Source organism: Motacilla alba, chromosome 3 (assembly GCF_015832195.1).
Source record: "Motacilla alba alba isolate MOTALB_02 chromosome 3, Motacilla_alba_V1.0_pri, whole genome shotgun sequence".
NCBI lineage: Eukaryota > Metazoa > Chordata > Aves > Passeriformes > Motacillidae > Motacilla > Motacilla alba.
This window is the reverse complement of record NC_052018.1, coordinates 14855580-14883052: the sequence shown is the minus strand read 5'-3', so window position 1 is coordinate 14883052 and position 27473 is coordinate 14855580. Positions and strand designations below refer to the sequence as shown.

At 41.0% G+C, this 27473-nt stretch overlaps 1 protein-coding gene across 1 annotated transcript in view; it reads left to right on the top strand.

Moving 5' to 3' along the window:
* Positions 1–1631: 1631 nt before the first annotated feature.
* The window catches only part of C3H2orf50 (chromosome 3 C2orf50 homolog), a 29817-nt gene continuing 3975 nt past the window's right edge, over positions 1632–27473 (top strand). The window contains 8 exon segments of the mRNA XM_038130736.1: positions 1632–1770; positions 17895–18053; positions 18056–18122; positions 18124–18162; positions 20456–20494; positions 21126–21259; positions 21262–21362; positions 22349–22425. Coding sequence (XP_037986664.1) covers positions 1632–1770; positions 17895–18053; positions 18056–18122; positions 18124–18162; positions 20456–20494; positions 21126–21259; positions 21262–21362; positions 22349–22425 — 755 coding nt within the window.

The window sequence follows — 27473 nt, the reverse complement described above, 5'->3', positions numbered from 1 at the left end:
TTCGGGAAGCTGGCTGCTTGCTCTCAGAAAGCAAGTGCTACATTCAGGAATCACATTTGTCTGCATCTGAGCAGAGGCTGTGATGCAAAGCTCTTCCATGGCACAAGATGCATGTACAGCACTTCACCTCTCACTGGCATTACGTCTGTGATGAAGTTTGTACAGAATGACCACAAACAGGGCCTCAAGCAGGCAACTCAGAAGTTTGCAGCTACACTGGGAATTTAGGCATCACGAGCATGGATGTAACCACATTAAAGTCAGAGGAAATGTACACCCTCTTTGCTTGTGTTTGCCTTTCTTCTTTCCTTGAATAGGTGCTGAGATCTTGCGCATCCACATGCCTGAGCTCTCTGGGTAACAGGAGGTTTTATTACTTGTAACATAGCACATCTACTCAAAACCACTGTGTTAGCACTACACATAAGAGACAGAAAAGCTTTAATCAGTTGAGGGAGAGAGGGAGAATGGAAGATGAGGCCAAAGATTTGATGATCTCACGAGGCCCCTTCCATGAATAACCTGAATAATTCTGTGAACCCACAAAGCCAAGCCACCATCATCTTATAGAAGCCAAATGAGGAACAGAGCTGAGAGCACTCACTGCCAGCAGGCATTGGGACATCACCAGGAACCCACATGGGTTGGTGCTCACCTTTCTCCTGTTTCACAGATATTGTTCATCCTCTTCCCTCTTGATTTTTGATCTGCCTCCTTCCAGCCTTCTGCTTTTAACCTTGTTAATTGATATTCTCTACTTTGCCAGAGCCCCACTATAAAATCTGTTCTCACCAATACTTCTAAGAGTCACCCCTCCTCTCACATTATCTCTCTCACCTTAATAAGTGCTTTTAATGCATTGCAAAAGGTGCATCCTCCCTTCTTCCTTTGATACTGTACAGTAACCACTGACCCTGCACCCTCTTCACCCACAATCAGTGCTCTTCAATCCATCTATCCCACCCACACTTCTGGAGCTTTTCCTGCTGCTGGCTTCCTGTCTTCTGCTCCTGCTTGGAAAAGGAGCAGTGTTTGTGAGCAGAGCAAGGTCACCCTTCAAATCTAGTGAGTTATTTGTGGCTCTGTGCAGGCTGAATCTGCCAGCAAAAAACCCCAAGAACCTCCCTCAAACGACTGAAGAGAAGGCAAGAGTCATTGCATAAGCAAGGGACAGAAACACTGTTAAATGATGTTTTCCAGTCCATTTACTTCTGTTCCTTTATAGTTTGTTAAGAAAAGAGACAGTTGGAATATTCCAGTAAAACAAAATTACCAGAGATGTGATTATCAGATATGAAGTTCTGTCTCAAGATCTTGTCTATTATGTTGGTTCATTAACCTGCTGATGTATTACAGACTCATTTAGAGGCTCAGAGACAGTTTCATGTCATCTAGTACAAAATCTCCAGGGGAAAAAAATGTACTGCTCACTGTTTTGGGAATTGGTGTATATTTATGTCATCAACACATCACTTTTAAATATCCTAACTCACTAGAAAGCCCACTTCCAGCACCTCTACAACACAGAAGAAAACGAAAAATCAGGGCAAAGGAAGACACTCATTCATTCATTCAGTCATTCTTTCATTCATCCACGCCCCGGCAGCCCGAGCTCTGCCGCGGCAGGCGAGATGGATGCGCGGCTGGCGGCTCCCCTCTGCTGGCTGGTACCCGGGCACGGAGCGGAGCCGGGCCGCACCTCCCCGGGGCCCTCACCCGCCTGCCGAAAAGCAACGAGCTCCCAAACTGCCCGAATAATCCCAAAAGGATGTTTTTCCCTGCAGGTGATCAGCCCTTGAATGACTTTGTGGAAGGGAAAGCTGACAGCAATGATGACAGCAATTTTTCACAAATTCTTTATGCCAAGACTGGTAACTTATGGTAGGGAGACTGGAGATGCTGCCTGGGGTGAGGATGTCTTGACTTTCCCATTGTAAAAAACAGATTTTCTGTGATTATAAATTTCTGTGACTGTAAGTGCTGTGATTATAAATCTTAATCATCATGTCTGAACATTTCCCTGTCTGACCTTAGCCTCAGACTGATACTTTTCAAGTTTCTACCAAAACAGCTCAGCAAGTCCTGTAAATTAATACAGGGAACGTACTTTTCCCCTCTCCATAAAATTTGATAGTTTTTTTTTTTTTTTACTGCAATATTTCTAACAATATCTTTTGTTAAAATTTCAATGGTGCTTCAAATTTGGCTGCGCATGCTCAGAAACTGCTTTATACCAGCAGCTAGAATGTATGTACCCAAGCCATGGAACTCAGAATCAAAAAATGCCTCTGCCCATGAGCAGCAAGAGATCTGGGAGTCTGGCAGCAAACCTCTTCCTACTCCTGTGAGATTGTACATCCAGCATCTTGTCAAAACACTGTCCTAAAGGAGCTAATAACACCTTTCCTACTGACAGCAGCAACTCAACAGACCTGCTGCTGGGAGAACACGTGGCAGCAGCCCACCTACCCAGCCCAGCTCCCAGGGCTTTTGGCAGGGAACCACCTGGATGAGGAGCCAGGGTTGCTGTCCAATTGTGTCCTGAAAACAGGGCAGCATCTTCAAAGCTTGACTGCACCATTAGGCAACACTATAGCTGGAGCATGCTTTTCTTTTACAGTACCTAGTTAGGGATGTGGGGGTTTTTTCTGACCATGAGGATTTCGCTACTGACTTCATGAGAGCAGGGCCTCATGCCCTTTCAGTAAGGCAAGTGCTTAAAGTCCACTATATATATGAGGGAATTTTTTTCTAAGTACAGGAGGTCTGGTTTGAATCACTCCCAATAGCACAAAAAAAAAAAAGATGTCTCACCTGGCTCAATGCCAAGAAAAAAGCTGCTTACCCTTTACTCATATAATTATTTGCATTAAATTATGTATGACCGGAATAATAGACTCTTAAAAATTTTAAACAAAGGCAATAAAGGTGTCTTCTGGAGGCATGGAGATGGAGTCCTGAGCTACAAGTTTGTTTGTTCATCCTATCACCTTGGAGAACAGGAACAGCCAAAGAGGTATCCTGTGTTCCAGGAACAGAGTCTCTTGAGCAACTTTCTATCTGGGGGACCAGATGCCACCCCTTTGATAGAACTTTGCAGCCCAGGAGCACACCTGGGCTGGTTTTCTTCTGCATGGTTTTCCTCTGCGTGCACATAAACTAGCTGCTGTGGTCTGCAGGCACCCCGGTGTTCAATAAGCAGCTTCTCAATGGGAGCCCAGATCTGCAAGAGAAACAGGCACAGGCACAAAACTTAGGGCTTCTCATACACCCAAAGGAAAATGAGAATAAAGGCTGCCTTGGTCCTGGGATCTCATTGGATTTTGGTCAAAACTTGGGTTGTTTCAGCACTGTGTGTGTAATATGGGAGCATTAATGCACAATGCACATATTGTGATGTACTCATAGCATAGAATATGCATGTGTTCCATTATATAAACTGAGTAAATGAAATTTTCTTAAAATCATTATTGTAGAGATATTTACTCTATTGAAATTCCAGAGAGCTTTAATTTCACCACTTACCTAAACACCAAATAGAACCACTATCTACTAGGAAACAAGGAAAGAAAGGAAAAATAGTACAAAATGCTGTGTTGGTTGTTTGAATCAAATTTTCATGAAAATGATCGGTTTATGCAAATTCACAGCTAAGCTACCAATCAAACACCAACATAAAAGCCCACAGAAATGCAATGATAAAAGCAGTGTGGCTGGCCACACTACTTGCTGTCACAAGCTGTCACAAGTCACACAATTACAATCCTTTTACTATTTACAGGCAAACTGCACAGCACAGCTGTAATGGATGGGGCTGTTGATGGGGAAGATGCCATCATACAACAGAGAGACACTTTACACAGCAGATAGAGTAAAATGGGAAAATAGTATATGCAGAAGATAGTCTGTATTCCATAATAACTGCCTCTAATGATAGATCCTGCCATAATTTCAGATCCAATTTCAGCAGCCACTGACCACAGTCTTGTGGCTGATGATTGTTTGATGTGTTACACGACACAGAGGTCTGTTTGCAGTAAATGTGTAATTCCATCCTGCCTTGCCCACTCAGTGGTGGGTATGGATGCCTGGGAAGAGACTTAAGCCAGCATAGGAGGAGGGCAGGCAGAAATAATTTGAAAACCACTTCCACTCCTTAAGTGGCTTTCAGAATTAGAAGCCACTGTGGTAATGCAAAAACCACTTGATTATCTTTAGTCTTTAGGGACTTTCCTTCAGTGTTGGAAAATTTCTCAAGATGTTTTTGAAGCTCTGATGGAAAGGATTTACAGAGGGAAGGTTGGCCAGTGGGGTCAACCTCGTTTCTTCTATTAACCATAGGATATTCTTTTTCAATAAGAAAAATGTTATCTGTTCTTCTAAGCACCTAAATACAATAGGTTTTTTTCAGTTTCATCAAATCTTCATTCAGACAAAGGAACCTAAACATCTCTCAGACACAGCAGTTACTGGGATGATTATTTACTGGCTTTGAGAGGGCAGCTCTCTTTCACACTTTCTGGGGCTGTCAGACATAATTTCCAAACACCAGAGCTACTCAATGCCCCAACTTTTACTCTGCACAGGGAGATTAAAAATAGGGCTGTAATAATTTCACTGAAGTTATATCTTGCACTCACACTCAGTATGAAGGAGAATAATTGAAACGTTATTAAGAAAGGCTCATAATTTAGCTGCAGGCTGCCAATTAGGCAGGAAGGTGTTGTCATATCCTCTTCACATACTATTAAACCTACTTGAGAAAATCCTTTCAAAAACGAGGGAAAACCTGTGCTTTCCATTAGTTTTAGGAAAAGGTAGACAACCACATGGACACAAACTCAACTTTAACATTTCTGCTTGCATGTCCATCTCCCAGCTTTCACCAAGAGCTTCCAAGAGCCTCTTCCAAGGCTTGCTTTGCACCCTGAATAAATCTGAACCATTTTTTATCTTTCCAGCCAGAGTTGCAGATCAGCTATAGGTGCATTGCATTTGTCAATGCCATGCACTCTCCTGACCTGAGAGAACTGCCTTCCCACTCCCAGCCTCCCACAGCATCCATATGCCACTGCTCATCATCTGAGGGCAACGGGGGACAGGGATTTTGCAAGTGAACACAAAAATCTGACCAAAGGAACACCCTTGCTTTTCATGCTCCAAATGACCAAAAACCTCTCTAGTCCCACAGCTAAAGCCCAAATCTTTTAGATCAGCTTCCCCTGAGGAATCTTTCCGTCCCACTTGGGCTTTTATTTATACAGTAATAAGTCTCTTCTCTCTGCACCTACTACTCAGCAGAACTTTTCAACTACAGGAGCTACAGGCAGCTGCTACAAGAGGCCGCAGAAATAGCATGGGATGTGTTTGCAGACACTCCAGTTTATAGGTTCATTTTAGCCATCACTCTCTTTTTATCTGTAAACTCAGCTTTTTGGATAAAAAATTATGATTGCATGGATCGTGGAGATACTTCAGGACCAGAGCACCCCTTTTCAAAGGACAGAGAAGGAAAAGGGAAAAAAATAATATTTAATATTAAAATTTTTACACCAGGATGTGACAGTTGGTCAGCTTTCTCTCAGTCTCCTGGTGTGGCCTCATTACCTCACTTCTCCACAGAGCCCCAATGAGCCCATTCCCTGTAGGACTCTGCCAGGGAGGAAGAGGAGGAGGATGAGGATGAGGAGGAAAATGAGGAGGAGACTGAGAACCAGAGTGAGGAGGAAGCCTTCAACCACCTGCTTTAGTACTGGTTCCACAGGGACTGGGGATGAAAAGCCCTTCTGGCTTCCATCCTCCCTATTGCTACTGCTGCCCCAGAGCTCTTTGTCCTCCAGCAGGTCCCTGCCATTGCCCTCCCTGTCTTGTGTCTCCCAAAGTCCATCCAAGGTACACCACTATTATTTCCCAAGGCTGCCAAGCAAACCTGCCTTGGCCTATGGTTGGAAAGAAATGTTTCCAAAGAGCTCCTGCTCTTCCTTGAACACACGACGGATGCTGCCAGCCATCAAGGAGACCTTCATCATCATCTCACCCACCTTAAAATTGACAGGGATTAATTTTCTTGGACTTGGCAGCCTTTTTATTTCCTCATTTCTGACAACACCAATAAAGCTTTTAAAGAAATATCAAAGGAAAGCATTCATGTGCTCATTCCATTTCCTTCAGTTTAGCCTTTTTTACAGAGTTTTATTCTAGATTTCAGCACTGGCGAACCAGCTGATTTTGATAGTGGTATGTGTGACATCAGCTATTGGCTTGGAGAAGAGAAAATAATTATAACAGTCAATGCTGCTTGTGAGAATTTGTTAAGAAGATCAATAAGAACAGGAGCACTTTGACTTTTCTTGTTAAGGTTTCTTTGGCAACCCAGGGAAATAACATAGCCAAAATTATAGTCCCATCACGCTCCATGTGCTGACAATACATAATTGCATGCTTCCCACCAGAAAGATTACTTAGTATAATCCCAAACAGTCTTTTCTCTCACACTGTTTTAGGTGTTTCATCATTTTCACAGCTAGCAAAGCCCTAAAAAAATCAAAGAAAATAAAACTCCTTGAATTGCTTTTGCTATTGCCTGTCTTTGAGAGCTTATGACAGCACCAATTTAGTTTGTCTGGCAGCAATAATCCTAGATTATTCAAAACTAAGAAGTGGGTGTGTAAATCATGCAGTATTTCTGGAAAGACTTGGTTTTGCAGTTTGTCAGAATCCTTACCCCACTATGGGATCAACTCCAGTACTTCCAGAGCATCTTTACTTCTGACAAACCTGACTGGCTACTGATTTCAAAGCACAGGGGGTGAGCCATCTCCTTTCTTTCAGTGTGCACTTTCCAATAGCTGGTGTATGCAACCCTGTGAGTCTGCTGTCTGTGTTCTGAGTTCTACTTGCCTCAAAATTCATGGATACCCATTTGTTTGCAGAAGGTACTCAGTGGGACCTAGAGAAGCACCAACATTTTGCTGTGACATTTATTCCTCAAAGGGGAGGCCGCTGTGCATGTAGCATAGCCTGTGCTAGTGTTTGAGAGGACAGGAGCTGGATAAAGCAGGAAAAAATCTTTCAAAATTAGCTCATAACTTGCAGAAGTCGAGGTCAGCATTCAAAGTTCTCATCCTTCCCATCCACATCCTTCCATCCATGGTCCTTGTCTCACCTCCATCCCACTCAATACTTTGCCTGTGGGACACAAGTTCCTCTGAGAAGAATGTTTTGGAACACAAAGCAAGTTCAGATTATTATTATTATTATTATTATTATTATTATTATTATTATTATTATTATTATTATTATTATTATTATTATTTTGTACTGTATCTTCCATGTTAGTTTTGGTATTTTTTGCACTCATTAGGGTACTTTTCTTTTTTTTTTCAGATTTGTCTCTCAGGTAAATGTTTTTGAGATACTGCCTCAGCCATACCATTCAGAACTTGGGTTTTTAAATAGCAGGCCCTCTTTTCATCCTCTAGAGATCTTGTAACCAAGACAGAAGCAATCATATCCACTACTCTAAAACATTTCATGAATATAATTTCTCTTCTACTTTTAGCAGAGTGCACTTCAGATATCTTTGGGATGTTTTACATTTGTTTTATCTCTTCTTGTTCTGTTTTTTTTCATAAAGCCAGACTTACCAGAATAAGCAGCATTGTCTTGTTGACCAAAGATCAATGCCAGATTACTTTTCTCCCCTTCCAGGTGACAGCTCCATCCTCTTCAGACTTCAGAAATATCTGTCAGTCATTTTATAGACTTCTTTATCTTAACACTATCATGAAAGCATAGCAGACACAATACTTTTCCTATATCACCTCTTTTAATGCTGGCTCTTTACATTTGGGCAGACACAGAGATGGCTGAAAGTGACATTCTGGGGAAAGTTACAGCCATAATTCCAATCACTAGAGTCTTGATGTCACCCCCACTTTGCAACAGACTTGAAATGGCAGATAAATCTTTATAGCCGGGAGCTGTGGATTTCTTCTACAGTGTGAACAACATCAGACATTCAGCATCTTATTACTCATGTTGGAGACCTGCACGTTGCAGAGCGACAGACACACAGCAGTTCAAAGGCAGCTGGGTTTTGGTCGAGAGCACTGAAAACTGAGAGTGCAGCTATAGCATCCCCTGGTCGGGAGCTGCTGCCGGCTGTGCCCACACAGCCGAGCTCGCTGTCACAGAGCTCGTGGTTTCTATAGCACTACATAAAAAGCTTGACTTTCCCCTCACCCAACTAATCTTCACATGGTGGAAGGGAGCTGGGAGAGAAGAGGCACAAACCTGCACGTGTGTGTGCTGCAAGTGGGCTCTGAGCTAGCACAGTGCAGGGGGCTCTGTGGGGATCACCTACCCCTGGATTTCAAGACTAATATTCCACTGATGTCCTGCAGTTATTGGTTTTTATGATAATTTCTATCAGGGGGGAAATACCCTGATATTAAAGCCGTACCTAACCCTACTCTACTTCCTAATTAGCTTCTCCAGCCACTCTCTGTGCCAAAACCCACGAGGACCTCACCAGAGAGAAGATCCTCCCAAATGGGGACTCCATCCCTCACTGACACTTCCCCTGACCATGCCTTCTGCACCACTGGCCAATGATAAAGGCAAGCCAGCTGAAGGACAAACACACATGGCTGAAATCTCTAAGGAATAAGGAATGCTTACACTTGGGAATAAAAACTTGCCAATTTGCTTATTAAGAAAAGAACAAACCCAAAGTACTGCCAGCAACAGTGTCTTAGCATCAGTTGCAGGAAGGAAAAAATGTGCTTTTCTGGCACACCCTTTAAAGGTTGAAGATCTCCCTCCAGCCAGGATGTTCAGAGGAGAGAAAAATATCCAGTTCAGCCAATAGATGTTTTGCTTGAGTAAAATCTACTTCTTTAACCGAAAGGTGAGGAAATTACAAACTGACAGGTTTGGGTTTTCAAAACACACATGGAGTTGCTTCCATTAAACATTGATTTTAATGGGAGAAGTCATATTCTGCTGGATGCTTTCAGGAACCTCTCCCTCAAAACAATCATGCACTTTCTGGTATTGTAAATAAGTGAAAAATACTCTCTTCTTACTGAGTGCCTGTGGTGTATAATTTACAGATTCACAGAATCTTCTGAATTGGAAGGGACCCACAAGGATCATAGAGTTCAACTCTTAAGTAAATGGCCCATATGGGGCTTGACCTCACAAACTTGGTGGTATTAACACCATGCTCTGACCAGCTGAGATAATCCCAGGGTCAATGGCAGCTTTTAAAAAATAAAATTATTCACCATTGAAATACTGAGTGTAGATTTGTCTTCAACTTATCTGCATTCAACCTTTTGTTATAAAACCAATTAATGTTCTAGTTTAAAAAATTCTTGAAGACATAAATTTCCACCACACAGACATTTATTTGAACTGTAAACAGAAGATGAAGGTTGCTATGGTGTGATCTCTTTCTCAAAGTCTATTTATTTCTTTCAGCTAACAACAATCCCAACAGCAGAGTCTATAAAACAGAATGTACAAAGTAAAGCAGCCGCCACAGACCAAGGTGCTGATGAATCTGAACACTCACCACAAACAAAGACATATAGAAAAGTAAGACAAATTTTTTGGTTAAAGGTTGTATTTTAATCTATATTTGGGGATAAAGTATTTTTTTTTAAAGAAGCACTTGGAAAAATCTGCTTTGACTGTTGTTGTTTTCTAGTCCTCCTGCAAAAAGGTAGGTTTGTGCAAGCTGAGGTATGCAGCCTGCGAGAATACTCACATTATGGCAAGTTAATGATATCATGGAGAAATGGAAACAGGCAAAGGTCAAAGAGCAAATGGATACAGCACAGAGATGCTTTATTCAAAATCTCTATCTCTATCTGGCCTTTTGCAAGAGTATGGTACCATTTCAACAACAGAGCCAGTGCAGGCTATTTCCCATATGGATATTCCCATTCATCAGCAAAACTTTAGGCTTCTGTAAACCATAAAATGGTTCCGGCTTTTTATTTTATGCTAATGGCATAAGTTGTTTTCTTCATCAGACTTGCAAAATAAGGCAGTCCAAACACATCCTCAGTCCTCCAATTGTCAGGTTCAAATACATAACAAAATTTTATGAGGGAAAAAATGGCTGGAATTAGGAATATTAAACTTATCAAACAGAGAAAAAGACTGGAAAGTTAAGCTACTTTTTCTGCAAAACCCCTCACCCAACCTCTTCCTTTGCTCCTGGCTAAGTCCCTTTTTAAACAGGAATTAAGTACCAGAACAGACCATGAAATATAATGTAATCACTTAGTACAAACCTCTTCACTAATGTGGGAAATGTTTATGATTCCCATCCAGAGAGTGGGGCCCTGGCACTCTTTTCCTAGCATAAGTGTACTTGTACCTTTCCCAGGCAGTAAATCTCCTGTTCAACAGCTGCTATAGGACTCCCTTAAGGATATCTCTGCCCCACTACAGGTAATGGAGGTGTAGGGAACACGTGTGCAGCAGCAGGAAGTGTAGATCTTTGGAGTGAGACCGGCTGTGGTTAAGGAACCACGGAGATGTTTAACCCACCCTGCAGGTCAGGGGCTGCCTGCCCTTCCCTGGTGCTCAGTGCTGACAGCTGTGAGCAGCTGCAGAGCAGGTGCACCTCACCCTCCCCAGCAGCACTCTGAGAGTCCCCCCAGGCTGCGTGTTCCAGGACCACTCCATGGCACGATCCACAATGCCGCAGGTGGAGCTGACTGGGAGATCTGGTTGAGTGCCACCCTTAGCTGGATGTCAAGATGTGAAATATTGACACACTCATGGTCATCCAGTGCAACATGACAGCCAGATGTTGTTGCCTGTCCGTCCTGCTTCTGTAGAAAGATGCAGGTTAGCTATGGAGCTGTGGCCCATCATGGACTTCTCAGCTGTCCTAGGACTTTCTAAACGGCAGTAGATGCTTCTATGTGTGATCATTTCACTGACCCAACTAGTTTTGCACAGGTTAGTTTGTCTTAAACAATTTAGAAGACGTTTAAATGATCCTTAGCATGGTCAGCAGACAAGAACAAAGATTTGCAAAACGTTTTTTGTCATGGTTTAATATACCAAGGACTTGGAATGCTGAAGTAGACAAATAATTAAAAAGCCCATCTTAATATCCCTATTTTGGTGGCTATTTTTGCCATTCTTTTGAAAATATATGGAAGCCTTGAGTAGTCTGCTCAGAAATCAAGGACCCAGGTAGCACAATATCTCAGAACTTTGAGATGCCTGCTATTAAGTGCCAGGAATGCTGGAAGCTGTAGGAGACCTCAATTGACCTGGGGCTCTTCATGCTGTCAGGCTTTGCCCTGTTTTCTGTCCGGGGCCTCCAGAACATGGAAGCATTTTGGAAATCCTGTTTCTCATTAAAGATTCACTGATCTCACTATATTTCAAGATTAAATGCTCCATGTGAAACAGGGCAGCAATTTTTCATAATCTCAGTTTGGCTGAAGTTTTTCATGATGTCTACATGGAAAATGCTGCTGGGTGCACTTCTATCAGCACTGTGATTCAGAGCTGGATTTTTAAAGAAAGATGTATGATACTCATACTGTACATGTGTAGATTATGTGGGTAATTCACACCAAAAGTAGGATAAGGTCTTGCCCTTTTTCTCATTAAGTGACCAAATGCAAGAAGGCAGGATTTAATCCTAATTCTGCAACAGCACTTTCATTTGTATTTGTGTATGTTGTTTTGGGAGGATTCTAAATTTAAGTAGTGACCTAAGCAAAAGGTTTCCTAGAAACTGGGACCTGTCTTGAAAGCTAGAATACAGCCCATTATAAGAAGCAGATTCCTATTCTCTTCATCACACTATAACAATATCATTATTGAAGCACCTGGTACAGTGAAAATCCAGTCTGAAATTTTTTCTAAGTCTGTTTGGCTACTCTGGCCTAAAGGTCTGGGGATGCAGCTCTTTTCCTTTCAGTTTTGCCTTGTTTGAGTATTCATGTGAATGGCTGCACAACTGAGCTAAAAAGCTCCAAACACATCCAGGAAGATTTCACATTGTTCTGGACATCCATTTCTTCAGGGAGCAAAATTTTCTAACTCTGCAGCAAAACAGTCAAGCTCGGTACAACCATAGAAGGAATAAGGCTGAAGTGGGCTACAGAACAGTGCAGGTGATCTAAGAAAAGAATGCCAAAACGGACCATGCACTCCAAGTACACTCTGTTATTTTCCTTTCTAGATCTCATGGAGCATCTGCCCTGCTGGGCATGAGCAGTGTAAATGGTCAAATCAGGCAGGGAGAGAGAACAGAGTGGGTCAGGTAAAGGTCTGACACATCTGTGTAACACAGACAACTGGAGTTCAAACTCTGCCCAGCCTGGAGCAGAGAAGGCTGTGGGGAGGCCAAAGAGCAGAGGCCCAGTAACTGCAATCAGATTATTGGAAAGACACAGTCAGGCTGCTTAGAGCATGGTTCAGTGGAGGAATAAAATAAAACAGGCACAAGTTGAAACAGGAGAGGTTCTGACTGTGTATAAGCCAAAGCAACCCTGAGGTGAGACGCATTACCCAAAATGTTCTGCAGTCTCCATCCTTGGAGGCTTTCAAGATGAACAGCATAAAGCATGTCCAGTTGATCTGATTTCATAGCTCATGGTCTGAGGAGCAGGTTGGGCTAGAGACCTCCTGAGGTCCCTTCAGACCTGAATTTGCATCATCTCTGGAAATCTGCCACCAGATTCTAGCGTATCAAAGAAAAGGTTATACACAAGCCCCCATATTATGGGAACATCCTGCCTTCAGGGAGAACTTCTTTCCAATCCCCAGCAGCCAGAGATGGACAAACATCAGCCTGAAGTGTGATCTGACACTAGCTTCTACAGTTAAAAAGGAAGCCGACACTAATGGCTGCAATGAAGATGCTAAAAGCTTTGCTGAAAAATAGACAAAGCTCGTGATTGACGTGTTCAGACAAGACTCTGACAGTTACCTTGAAAAAAAAGAGGAAGTAGCTCAATTCTCAGCCAACAAAACTAACAGAGGTGAAGAACATTTTAAAAGCCAGGTGACACCTTTCATTTAACAGTGAGATACAATTTAAAATAAATTTTAGGTATTGTCCTTTGAAAACTTTTCATGACTTGCAGCAGAGAATTTTTGGTTTCTCACATAAAAACAGAAAGTTAATGTCTTTTATAAATATGGTGAGCAGATGGCAAATGAAACATTCAGTGTACCAAAATGCAGATCAACAAATTATACCCTTAGTTGCCAGAGGAGACAGGTGAAAAACCAGAGAATAATGCAAAAAAACCCCAAACCAGAAAAGCATCTTGAGCATTGAAATATGTAATAACACACAGCTGGAATGTTGTAATTCACAGGACAAAATACTTCTGTACTTACAGATAGTATTTCTGTAAGTATTTCTGCCACGCCAGACTCAGAGGCCAAACCACTGCCACGGGTGCTTAGGCAGCACAAAGCACTGCCTCTGCAGAGCACTCAACCACTTTATACCCTGCAATTCTCCTAGACCTGTTCACAAATTGTGCGAGCAAACAGTGAGGATGAACAGAATAAAGTCAAGCTCCACTGTGCAGTTACCAGAGCTCCCTGCTGTGGTGAGGATGTGACTTTAACTCAACTCTGACAAACGAAGATAACTTTGGTTGTCCCTACAATGTTGCACTTCTTGACAGGATCTGGCCTCTAAGACTTAAATTAGGTGTAATAGCAACTGGAAAGATTCCACAGCCAATGAGGAACACTACATATATTTAATGTTCTTTCTCCTTAAACGAGATACCTTCAAATCCCTACCCACACACCAGCCCAAATTTTTTGCTTCAAATAGGGAAAACTGCACATCAGTAGTTAACATATTTTACAACCTTTAAAGAGGATTTTTTAAAAAATCACAACAGATTTCTTGCACTCTGTACTACAGCTTTGGTTGCATTTTGAAGTGTCAGACTCTGTGTCACTGGAAGCAGACATTCCCCCATGGTATTTGTACGCTGCCGACGCAACAGACATTCCACTTGCCAGGGTCTGTCAGCAGAACTCCATAAAGACATGAAATAAGTGTATGTTTAAAGAAACCCACAGCAAAACTTAATGAATGATGCCTTTAATCAATCAGCTACATAAATTGATTAAAAGGAGTTTGACTCCAAAGTGGTATCTGCCTGGATTCGTTTTCAATTTGCCTGCATACAGAGACCCAAGGCATTCTGCTCCTGCCAGACCAAGATATGGCTCACCAGCAAGATCTGCCATCTCCAGGCTTTCCAGAGCCCTCGGTGCTTAATGCGTAGGGCTGATGGAAAAGCAGTGTGTTAATGCCAAATGTCACTTCTCTGCTGGGTGCTCAGTGTCCTCTGGCCGACCACCTCACAGCCTGCTCTGCCAGCCATCGCCACAGCCCACCTTCCAGCCTGGAGCCCTGACTGACTTGACTGATCTTCATTCATTCGACGGAGAAGATGATAAGTCAAATGCCACTATTTGAGGCAGGCAGGAAACACTGCTTGTGCTGAAAGATTTCCATGGGGATCTCTTCACTCGTCTTGAAGTGACAGAGATCTTCTGAATTGTGACCTGCTCTGAGAAGCTGGTCTCCAGGGGGCTGCCCTCTCCTCCAGTTTTTGCTCCTGCCTCTTATTTGCATACAACATATGCATTGCACCTGGGTTTTTAAATGTGTGTGCTACTTAAATCTCCACAATATCTCACGAATCTTCTTGCATGAAAATTGCTTTATTGTCCATCAGTCACTATCAGAACCCTCAGAAACTTGATCCTCACAAATAATGTGATATGGCTGCTCTTCTTTTGCAAGGTGAGCTTGTTGAGAGACATGCAGGCATCCCATGCACCTTCTCCTAAATTCAACAGTAGATCTAGGAGTGGGGGAATCCAAAAATCCTTCTAGGTCCCTCTCCCATGGCACAAACATTTGGCAACACAGCCCTTAAAGTTCACAATACACAACTTTTGTAGGGAAGTATTGCAACACAGTATTGAGTTATTTAAAAAGTGCAAATCAACATTGGATATGTACTGTAGAAGAATTGGGTGCAAATGAGAAAATTGGGAAGCACAAATGAGCTAAAAAAGATTTCAGAACTTATTCCTTCAAGTAAAACCACATGGAAAAATCAGATCAGAGTCTCACTGACTGTGCCAGCTCCCATCCTGGACCAATGGGCACTTCCAGACAAAGCAGCAATGCATTCATCTCCTGTTACTACTTCTCTAATGTGATAGATGTATGCTTGCTAGCCGTTTCCATGAAGTTTTTCATTGTTTCAGCATAACTGTCTAAGTCTCTGTTATCCAGTGAAGGGAATCTCTGAGGTGTTAGGAAACTTTTACTATAAATTTTAGGAGAAACGAACTCAGAAATTGCCCTTGGACAAAGACATCAAATGCCAGCATACAAAACCTGATTTTCTTAACTACTACCTAATTTAAATGATCAGTTTTGAGAAATATGTATTTTAAAAATAAGTCAGAGCACATAAAGGCAAACATTAGTTAAAGTCTTGCATAACTGATACTGCAATACCCTCTTGTGGTCAAATAAAAAGGTTTTGTCTGAAATTTTTCCTCTATAAAGAGCCTCTCTAGGCATCTTTTCCTTTGACTCAGGAAAAGGAAATAATGGCCATATTTCTGCCAGATGAAGTTGTAGTGCATATTATCACTTGTCTTGTAAAACCAAAAGACTATAACCTCAGCCAAGTTATTCTCCAAAATGACAGGCCCTGACATTTTCTTGTCAGATTAATTAATTACAAAACAAACTTCTAAGCAAAAGTCATCTTTGACAGTGACACTCATCATTATTTCTCCAGTTTCATGTCCCCAACCAGAAAAAAATCAAGATGTTCTAATCAGTTTACATCAATGCATGTGGCAAGAAGCCACAACAAACATCAACCCGCAGGATGAAAATATGTACACAGTATGTCTTGTTGTTGTACCAATTCAAATGACCAAATAAAATGCTAAACTGGCAAATGGGAAAAATGAGAGGAAGTTCAGGATCTGTGCCAGGTCTGCTAAGATCACTCAATGGCATAGACTTAAAACACATGCTTGTAATCGTTCTGTCCAGTTTATTTGGTGGCTGCAAGTAGTCATTTGGAGGCTATCCTCAGTACAACAACCGGTTTCATCTTACTATTTTTTAATTTGCAGAAACTGACTTGAAAGAATGATCAGAATTAAAATTCGATCTGATACAGGAACTTTGTACACAAGAATTAAGAGGAACAGACTTTCTATCCGCATTCTTTCCTGAACAGATCAGGAGCTAAAATCTTATGAACTCTGAATAGCGCATCGTTTCTTCCAAATGTGCCTCAGATTCCTTTTAAAGCAATCAGATGCTGCTAAAACACTGTTCTCCAACCAGCTGCACACACTCCAACTTGGAGAGGACCCTGGACAAAATGCAACAGGATAAGCAGATTCCACTAGAGGAACAGGGACAACTATAAGTCCAGGCTGAAAAACAAAAAATTTCTTCACTCCATGACAATGCTATGTGGCTACATGACTTCTTTTTCTATTTGGCTGAAAAAGAAGAAAAACATGTTTCAATTATCTCAGAAAAAACAGCAAATAAACAAAAAGCCTACTAAAATTTAATTCAAAACCAAAGCGAACATAGGGGTTTGAGGTGGAATTTACCCTTTCTTAAGTTATCACAATCTTCAAATTCAGAATAATTTTTCAAAAATTATTGCAGAATTGTAGAAGTATTTCTTGCTCAACTTGTCTACATGAAGTGTTTGGATTGTTGTATAGTTATAACTACTATTAAAGACATTATCTGCCAAATTCAGTATGTGTTTCCCAATACTGCAAGCAAATAAGTTTGCCAAAATCTCCATGAAGAAGTAGATTCAAAGTTCATTAGCATTTACCAGAAAGATGGAACAAGAGGATAGAATTCGTCTGGAACTAATCCACACTACTCAAAAACAAGTCAGTCAAGAATTTCAGAGGAAATTTATACTTTAAATACACTGTTTTCCTGCAAGGTCACAAATAATTGAGGAAGTGAGTTCATCCCGCAGAAGCCTAACAGGCTGACTGCAAAGACAAACACTGACATTTTGGACACTGTTTTGAAAATTCTCACTTTTTATACTAATGACCCTTTATAGTTACTTAAAAACTTCTCATGGTTGCTTAATACCTTCTGCGGAACTCTCCAAGTGCTTAGAAAAGACTTTTTAAAATTTGAAAATAAGAAGCATTCAGGACAGATTCCTTGAAACACTTCATTTTAACGAAACATCTCTGCCCCAAACAGAGTTCAAGGCCCCCGCAGCTGTCACACTGGGTCTCTGCTCCTCTTCTGGTATATATTCACAAGTCAGACGTTTCCAATAGAGACAGTAAACACACAGGGAAACCAGCAGCTTTCAGGCGCTTTTGCTTCTGCTACATAACCACAACAAAAGTCCTCCTGACTACTCAGCAGCAATCTCCACAGCACCCTTTGCTATTAAACCAGACTTTATTGTTCTGAGGATTTTGAATAGAGGCTGATCTCAGCTGCAGTCACTGTAATCACCTTGTAAGCTAAGAGTTTGCTGGTTACATCTGGAGATCCCATTGCTTCCAATTACAGTCACTTATGAAATTGCTGTTACCATGAAGACCCCGACAGCACTCAAGCAATGATGCAACATAACACAGTAGGAAAGGGGCATTAAATAAGAGGGAAGTAAACCAGTGCTGAGCACTCCTGTTAGTGCTGCTGTGCGTGTTCTTTTCTGAAAGCACTCCAAAGCAGCAGCTGAAATAAAATGTTAGAGAAAAGGAACTTTGAAAGTGCAAACAAGAATAGGTTTCACTTTCTGGGAAGTCACAATACGGCTAAAAAGGCTTGGTATATGGCCTCAAAATGGACAAGCTGGAAAGGGGTTCTGGAATCAGGAGAAATACCTTGGTTAGGTCTCAGCAAACAGGAACCATACTTCTGGGGCACCCAGCCTCAGCTCCTTCTGTGTCCTAGCAGCACCCAACTGAGCAGAACTGGCAACCACTGCACAAATGGCTACCTGGGCCTGGGCAGAGAAGCAGGTAGACCAGGTCCAACAGGATAAGATCTGGAGAGTCTGTGGAGGCTGAACAGAAAGGAAGGAGAATCTGGTAAGTCACTTGTTCCAGTTCATGCCTCTTTGGCTTGTCTTGACAATGGTCCTGTTAGTCCCTGACAGCATTAGGGCTTGATTCAAAGCCAACACTATCAAACAAAATTTGCTGCTGCAAGGACTTTGGATCAGATCCTAATACCTTCCTTTCTAGGGCTACATTATCTCTGCTCTCCTTCACTGGACAAAATCTGTCCTAATATCTCCCAGCGTGCTGGGCTTAAGCTGAAAATCGATGCAAAGAACTGCATGCTAAGTATCTTTTAGCTTTTAAAGATTTCCACAATGAAGACATGAAAGTGCCAAGCTTTATAATTTATTGCAGACACACTGATATTATCACCTCTTCTCATACTCATGGAAATGGCTGAAATGGAAGCTGAACAGAGTGTTCTGCCAAAATACAATTTTGTATTCCCAGTCTGTAAATCTACTGAACTTGCCCCATTGTTATGATATTTCAGCAGACTGCTGCACATGTACAACCTAAGCTTTGGCTGTGCATGCACCAGTGACCCAAAGGAACCCTAAATTAAGATCCTGTCTCTGCCACATATCTGGAATAAGTGTTTATATTTATACTTTAGTATACATCATCAGTATGTCTATTAGAAGAATATTCTTGGTAAAATTAAAATCAGCTCCATTTCCAGCTGCACACCACCCAAGCTAAAGGAAAGGGAAGAAAAAGAGTATCACTCAGGATTTTCTAAAATAGGGAATGAAACCATCCAAAATCTTCACCCCCTTCAGCCTTCTAGAGGAGATACAGATCCCAGTCCTGATTTCCCCAGAGATGCATTTGCAGTCTTGCCTGGCTCTGTTTACTTGAGGGACAGGCTGATGCCAGGACTGTGACGCATTCAAAGCTGGGGTTATGTTACTCTCTCCCAGTTGTGCTGGGAAACTCAGACTCTTGCTCAACAGGCTCAGCCTGTTCCATACTTATTCCCTAGCTAAGGCAGCAGGAAGGACTGTGCCTGTGCCTGGGGTTGACAGTCATGAATATTGGTGCAAACTCACTTTCATCTGTAATGTAACACATCATACAGCTGATGCATTTTCTGCTTTCCAGTTTTAGTTATGAAGACAGAAACTCTTGCAAAAGGGTAGGAGAGGCTTATGAAGAACAAGATGCCTAAAGATGGATTCATTAAACTACATACCCTACAGCCTGCAGGGGAGTGTCCTTCAGTTCCACATTCCTATCCCAAAAACAACGATAGAGAAAGGCTGGTATGCATTAAATGGTCTGACTTGAAGTAGATGTAGGGCAATGCCTGAGACCATGACACTCTTCATTAATTAGCACCATCCAATAGCACCCAAACCTGATAATGCTCAAATAAGGGCTGTATATCAAGATAAAAAATTCTAGGATCTCAGTGCTGTGTTGGTATACCAAGACACATAGTGATAGACAGAACAGTCATAAATTAGATTTTATTTGCACCTGGGGCATATCTGCACTGGATAGAGGAATGCAGCACAGAAATCCATTGCTCCTAGCTCCACATGGTACATGGCTGTGCTCTACAGACAAGCTCAGCTTGGAAGGATGTACAGCTTCAGCACTAGTTTGATGAGCTTCGATGCAGCACAGGTAAGCAGCTCAGAGTCAACCCAGGTGTCCCTTGAGCCCTGCTGCAGATACAGCTGTACAGAACTACTACTTCTCTTGACTCACATTCCTCTTACAACAGTGGGTGAACTGATGTTTTCTCCATTTCAGACCGAGGAAAGCAAAGGACAGAAAATCAAAGGACTTGCCCTGCAGTTCCACAGCAGGTATAGAACAGAGCTGAAGTGCAAAACTCAGGTCTTCTGACTCCATGTGCTCCTAGCACAGCTGCCTATCTGCACAGACTACTCCTATGGATGTTTGCCTGCAACAATATGGCTCTGGGAACACCTGCCAGGGACTTCTGCCAGCAAAGCATTGGTCATTTCAAAAATAAGATGCTGTGACTTGCTCAAGGCATTGGAAAAATGGTTTCTAGAGCATCTCAGGACATGAGTAATTTATTTACATTTGCACAAGGTATTGTGGACATGATATTCTCACCTTCCCTTAGCAAAAATAACACCTACTCCTCATACAGAATGGGAATAAAGAAAACCCTGGGCTCTATCACCAAAAAGACAGGATTTAGTACAAGGAATCTGCAGGTAAAGAGCTGGACTGTACGAGTCAAACTGAGCAGTTGAACAGGCATTCAGTTATGATCAACGTGAACCAATTTATTGAAAGACATAAAATTTGACACTGTATTTTTTATTTCTATTCCAAGGTACCAGAACTGGAGTTTCCTACAGGACCATGACCAAATGTTGAGTTTTGAACAGACATTTAACTGTACCCATGCTCTTTTTAGTTTTCATCAATTTGATCTAGGCTAATATTTCAAATTGAAGCACACCTAGGCATTATTGGCAAATTCTTTACTACTATAATCTTTAGGAAAAATAACAGAGCTGAAATGTTTTCCTCTGCTACCTATGTGTGTTCAATCTGTTTTAATGTTAACAACTTGGCAAAAAGACAGGTGCTGAAAGAATCAACTTCCTAGGAACAAATTTGTAAGATAACCATCTTGCTGAAACCCAAGCCACTTACTAAAAATAAAAGAAAAAACCTCCCACATCATAACCATTCTAGAGCAGGATAACTTCCATCCCAGATAACATTTTATGTAACACATTTTAAAATTATTAACTTCCCTCTGCTATCCTATCATAAGACAACAGGGGAAAAATAAAACCCAATTGCTTTGCTTTATTTCTACAACACTTTCATGTACATTAAGTATGATATATTTAAGTACATTTAAATTCTAATTTCAAAAGCAGACGTGCTGATATTATAAGTGCTGATATTACAAATAATTTCAGTAAGTTGTACTTTTGTAAGAAGCAATTCTTTCAACTTTGAAAATTTATTATTGATCTTTGTTTTATCCAGGGTAAGAAGAGAAAGGAGCAGAAGCCACTGCTAAACTATATGTCTGTGTTCTCAAACAAAGTTCCCAACTCAACCAACCAAACTACTGGCAGCCAAATGAATACTGAGCTTGGCAGGGCTCTGGTAAATATGAATTCTTCAGCAGTGCTGCACAAAAGAGGAAACTTGAGGGTGAGCTCCAGCTTTCTTTTTGCTTCAGTTACAATATAACAGCAGCAAACCAAGTTCTTTCAAGGGTAAAAACAGATCTCCAACAATGCCATAATAGATGATCCTCTTCGTATTTTGGATGGCTGTGCCATATACAGACAGCACTAGAGATCTCATCCCTGCTCCCATGCAAATGAACAGTAAGGATGCCACTAACATCTGAAAGAATGAGGTTACAGACAAAAGACCATTTCTTCCCGAATTTTATCTCCTGAAAACAAACAATAGAGGTCTGCTCAGATGAGTCACAACATAAAAAATACACTTTCTGTTCTGGAAGCCAGCATGACAAAAATGCAGCAGCTTATTGGATTTCATGTAGTTAGACAAGGATTCATCAACTTCTGTCATCTGCATGTTTAAACTTGCTCTAAAGAATAATACTTAGGCACGTGAGACACACTCTGCTTTTCACCACTCCCTGCTGAGGGAGGGAGACCAAATATTTTTCACACTAGTTTTCTTTTTTTTTTCTGTGGATTTGCTGCTCTTCAATTCCTTTCCCTTATGCTTTTTTGGGGGGTTTAGCTGATGGAAACTCATTGACAAAGAAGCAGGCTTTCACATTTTGCTCTGAAGGCGTGTTGGCTCAGCAATCTATCTTACACCTTCAGGACTGTCAACCTTGAATTTAACAGGTTCAGTCCCTAAAATCTGTAGTTTCCCAGGAAAACTATCCTCAAGCTAAATAAACACAACAATACCAAAAACCTGTTCAGCTAGTGCATCTTGCTAGTGCATTCAGCTAGTGCATCATTACATAGGTTGAAACCTTATGGCCTGTTGTCTTGTAGGGAAAAATATGCAAGGAGCAGAGCACAGAGAGGGTACACACAATATCTGTCTTTAAGCTATATGTAACTTCTGCAGGATCATGTTCAGGCCTAAGTGGAGCTCAACACAGAAGCCATTAGCATTGCCTTGACACAAGAGACTGCAGTCTCTCACCAGACTGAGATGGAGATGGGTGCACTCATGCTTTGCAATTATAGCTATTTGTTTTTATGATTAGACTTCAGTGGCAGAGGGAAGCTCAGCAAACAAGGTGACCACTGTGACCAGTGTGATCACTGATCCAAGTGGTCTCAGGTAAAAAAAAGGCACTGTAGCAAGAAGAGCCAGGTCCTGCCCCCCAAAGTCACGACTCCCAAGTGATTCTCCGCTTGACTTCCTCAACACAGTGAGAACTGAAGCATTAGGGCTTTCAAGATCACAACTAAGTTGCCTAAAGAAGGAAGATGACATCATGCAACCAGCCCAGGTGAGGAAGGCTGATTCCACTCTGTGCAGACATGACTGATGACGGAGAACTGAGTTCAGACACATCGAATGGGAACCATCCTTTTAAAACCTCTTGTTCAGCTGAAACACTTTCTGCTCTCTCCTGTGAGCAGAAAACTTCACCAGGAACTCATTTGTCTCCTGAAAGCAGGAGAGGAAAGAGCAGATCAAGACTTTTCTTGTTCTTTGTGCTGTCCAGAGCTTTTTCTGAAAACTGCACTCAGGCCACCCAGAGGTTAGACATTTTCTGGTGATTGCATAACAGCAAGAGACATTGCCCTTGCATGCTTTACTCTGGGTCACAAACTTTACAGAGAGTGGTGGATGCCCAGTATCTGTCAGGCTCAAGCTCCTACTCATGTAAGAACATTTCGTTTGTAAACCTAAGGGATTTTGTTTTTCAGCATGAAAGCATACAGAGCTCCATGTTTCCTAACCTCCAGATGGCACTCACTCTACATCAAGTAATCCACCAGAAAGGAAACTAAGGCAGTGCTTAGTGCCTTTTTAATTACATTAAATAATTCCAGATTCTTGACTCTGTTTAATGTGTATAAATCCAGAGAATCCTTCTCCCAGAGAGTTCCTGCAAACTGGAGGGTAAGAGGATGGTCTAAGCAGTGCACGATTTAATCCTCCCACTTCACTTTAACAATGAATCAGCATTGTTTCAGCTGAAGCACTTATGGTTTTTGATAAGACCTTCCACGTCTTACCCGAAAGATGTGGGCTACCAATCAGAGTCTAGAGGAGCAGTGATGGCAACTGGAGTATGGGAAGACATGTCATACAAGGAAAGGATAAAAAGACTGTTAAATGTTTAACCTGAAGGGAAAAAAGCAGTCTTGGAAGAGGATAGCAGTCCTTAGATATGTGTGCATCTCCAGAATGAGAAAACAATTTGCACTTCGAGGGAGTGTCCGGCAACAGCAAAAACAACAAGCTTATGTTTTAGCATGGAAGAATCACATTAACTTTTTGGGAAGCTAGTAGTAAGGATAATACAGCATGAAATGGATTCCCTGAGGAATCTCCACCTTTGAAGGTTAAACACACACATTCATCAAGAGGAATGTATTTAACAGGGTTTGTCTTCTATTGTACAAACTGAATGACCGTCTGAAGAGCTTTTCACCAATTGTATGACTAACCAGAGCTGCTGGGAGCAGAACCCATTTTGCAAAATAATTTTTCCAAAACATTCACAAATAATTTTTTAAAATTCCCTATTTTAATTATGCCAAGTTTAAATATATTTCATCACCTCTAAAATACAAATTAATCACCTTTTTTTGATTGAAATATATTTTTAATTCTTCTAACTACTCATATAGGGTACTTTTCACGATCAAGATGTGTCTCTTTTAATCACACACATCTGAGAGGCTTGTTTAGTGCCCTCCTGACAGCCACGTAAGGACACTTCTCAAAGAACATATTATGTCATGTCTGTGAATGGCAACAACCAATTTTCTTAAAAAAAACTGACGAAGTCTTTAGTAAAAATGTGTAGTCCCATGTCCTTAATCAGACAAAGCAGCCGTGGAGCTGCCAGGCATTTCTTGAAGTGGGGACGTGCAGCGGTGATGTGTACAGCACAGGAAAAGCCCTGCACTCCCCTCTGCTGTATCCTCCTTTGCACGGTCACTTCAGGCCAACAGATCTCAACTGGAAACTCTGTAGGAATACCTGAAAAGGAGCCAAAGTATGCAATAATTTTTGGCTTAATTGTCAAAGAGTCCAACCTTGGAAAATGTAGCTCTGTGCCTTGCTGTCAGATCACACCAACCCACAACTGTACTGACTCCTTTTATGTGCAATAAAGCTAATATCTTGATTTTCTGAGTCAGAGTTCAAGCTAATAGAAATTACTCTAAAATACTCGTGGGCAACAACTGGATAGGACCACCTCTGTTCACCACAGAACTCCAAGTCATTCCTATTTCCTGTTGAAATCAACAGCAACTGTCTAGCATTTTGACATTTTAATGATTAAGAGGGAATGTCTTGAGAACCAAAGTTTCCTATGTGGAACAGATCAGATAATCTGTGTAATACGGGAACATTGTGTAGAACTGGACATCTGAATTTGTTAAATTATTAAAATTTCCCTAATAATTACATATAAATTATTTTATGTCGCTGCAATTAGCTCTCCAGCATTACAATTCCAAAGTTAGTTTGGGTGTCTCCACCATGTACAGTAACCTCCAGAAAAGAACTTTTGGGAATATCCAGGGTCCTAATCAAAACTGCCTTAGCACCTGCAAGTAGAAGGCAGCAAACGGACTATCTCTAGACTCCAATTTCATCCCAAGTTTAGCAGTCATTTTTCTTTTACAGTAATTAGCTTTGCCAACTCATCCTTATTTATATAAGCAGAGTGTCTTAAAAAGATTGGCTGAGATTATAATAGTAGTGAAATCTGTAAATTATCCGTGGAAATTCCATTTATCAAAGAGATTGTGTAGAGCATTCTTATGGTGTATCACTTAGGCTTTAGTTTTATAAGCCTTTTTCCCTTTTGTTGCCAGATCTCAAATGAGGACTTATCCATGTTTAGAGAATTCATTTTTTTTTTATTTCTTTCTGTTGGCACAAGTGGGTAGCTATATTGACTTAGTTCTTCCCTTAGTTAATATACTGCTTTCTCTTCTATATTTTTGATTGTGGTTATAATATTTTTAATGTGAACATGTGTTTCCAGTACATCTGGATTTAGTGTGTTCTCATTTTGAGTTCCATTTAAATTTAAAAAGTGTGAAATATATATTTTTAAAAAACATAACCTACATAAGTTCATATAAATCTGTGTTTCTTGTGCTTTTAGATCAGTCTTTGTATATAGTTCCCAGATGGCACCTTAACTATAAAGTTTTGTTTAATAAGGTTTTTTTATGACTGTAAATCCAGATGTTTCTTAGAAATGGTATTTTAAACTGTTTCTTGACCTTTAGATTACTCTACAATAAAAAAAAATAACTAAACAGGTTTTCCTACAAAGAAGGTCTCATTATGCTGTGAGACATATGATGATGCTGACAGGGCATCATGTTTGCATGCATTATGTGCATACATATTCACATTGCTCAGCTTCTAAAAGAAATTAATTTCTTTTCAGAAATTAAATCAGACAACAGTTTTCTGAAGTGGGGTATTTTTTGTTTTGTTGGTTTTAGAAACCAAAAATAATCTATCAGGGCCTCAAGTTGCATTTCCTAAATCCTGCACAGATACAAACCATTAGAACTTTCCTAAATCTGAATGCCTTTCTTAAAAATTCTACTCGCTAGTCTGAATCCATGTCAGATATGTTTTCCTTCTTCAGAAAACTTCATGTTTGTGTCAATGAATTCCCTGAAAGACAGATGGGTCTCCACATAACTCAGGAATTCTGCCGAAAGCTGAAGAGGTGCTGGCGCAGGCCTGCCCACAGCCCTCTTCTGTCACAGGGCATAGACTGACTGACTTCAGCTTGTGACCTTTCCAAAGCCCCTCTGAGAGGCTGTGTGAACCTATGTATCTGCAAAACTGACAGCACTCAAAAATGGAATTTCCAAGTGTCTGGGGTTACAGCCTCATGTCAGCACAAAGCCTTTATGGCAGACTGATGGAGCAAAACCACTGCAAATTTCTATTAACTGTCTCTTAACTCAGAGGAAAGTCTCAGCTGGCATATGATGATTGATAAAATGTATTAAGAAGTAATGTCCAAATAAACTGGCACAATAAATACAAAAATGATGACATTTGGATTCACTCTATGACCTGATCACTATATCACTTAAAACTGTGGGTTCACTTTGCCTGATTACTAATAACCAAATATTATCACTGGACATTTTTTATATGATCTGTGAATTAACAAATTTATTCATGCAGTAACTCTTATGTCAACTGCAGGTGTTGCTGAGAAGGAGAAACAAACCAAAGATGTAGCCTAGGACCACCTGAAGCTATCACAATGCTTATTTAGCAGTTACACCGTTATGTCTCTTTAAAGCCAGATATAGACTGAAAACACAATGTTTACATCAACTCTCTACCACAAAACTTAATGGAATGCTGACACATTGCGAGCACTGTGTTACCATAGAGATGCATAAAAACCCTACAAAGGCCAGAGTGAAACCCACACCTGGCACTGTTTCAGACTGGGTAAGATAATGATCTTTGCTGGAATAATCATGATTGTAACTGTAGCTGCTCCTCAGTGCTGGCAGATCCGTTTGCACCCTCTGGGAGAATCTTAAGACATTTAGCAAGAATGCAGGAGGTCTCATTCAGGACCTTAGCAAGGGCTGCTGCCCTTATATACTCACACTCTCAACTCTTGCTGGAGCCTCCTCTTTGGGTAAATCAGATGTAAGTATGGATCTAGAACAATACCAGTTCCAGATCCAAAAGCTGCAGCTCAACCTCCTCTCTGGGCTACAAGCTCAATTCAGATTTTCTAACAGGGACATTAGTTAAGGTATTTTCCTTCTCTTCTGCTCCTCCCAGATCCTCGCTTTGTTAAGCTTTTGGTTAGGTTTTAAAATCTGTGTTTCTAGGCTCTTTCAGTACTACTTTTTAGATAGCAATATTATTTTAGATAAATGACATTGCCCATTGCCCAGAATAACCATAACGCCCTCTGTTAACTCAGAAAAACATTCCACAGACCAAACACTGAGTCAAGAGGGTTTGGGGTTCTTTTTTTTTTTTTTTTTTCTTATAGTACGTTCATTCAATTTGTTATGCTTCTGTTCAGCCTAACCTCAAGTAAACCTTATATAAATAAGGTCATGTTTTCAGTTCCCACAAATATATACAACACACTGCAGACAGAACCAACAAACTACACGCAACCTAGA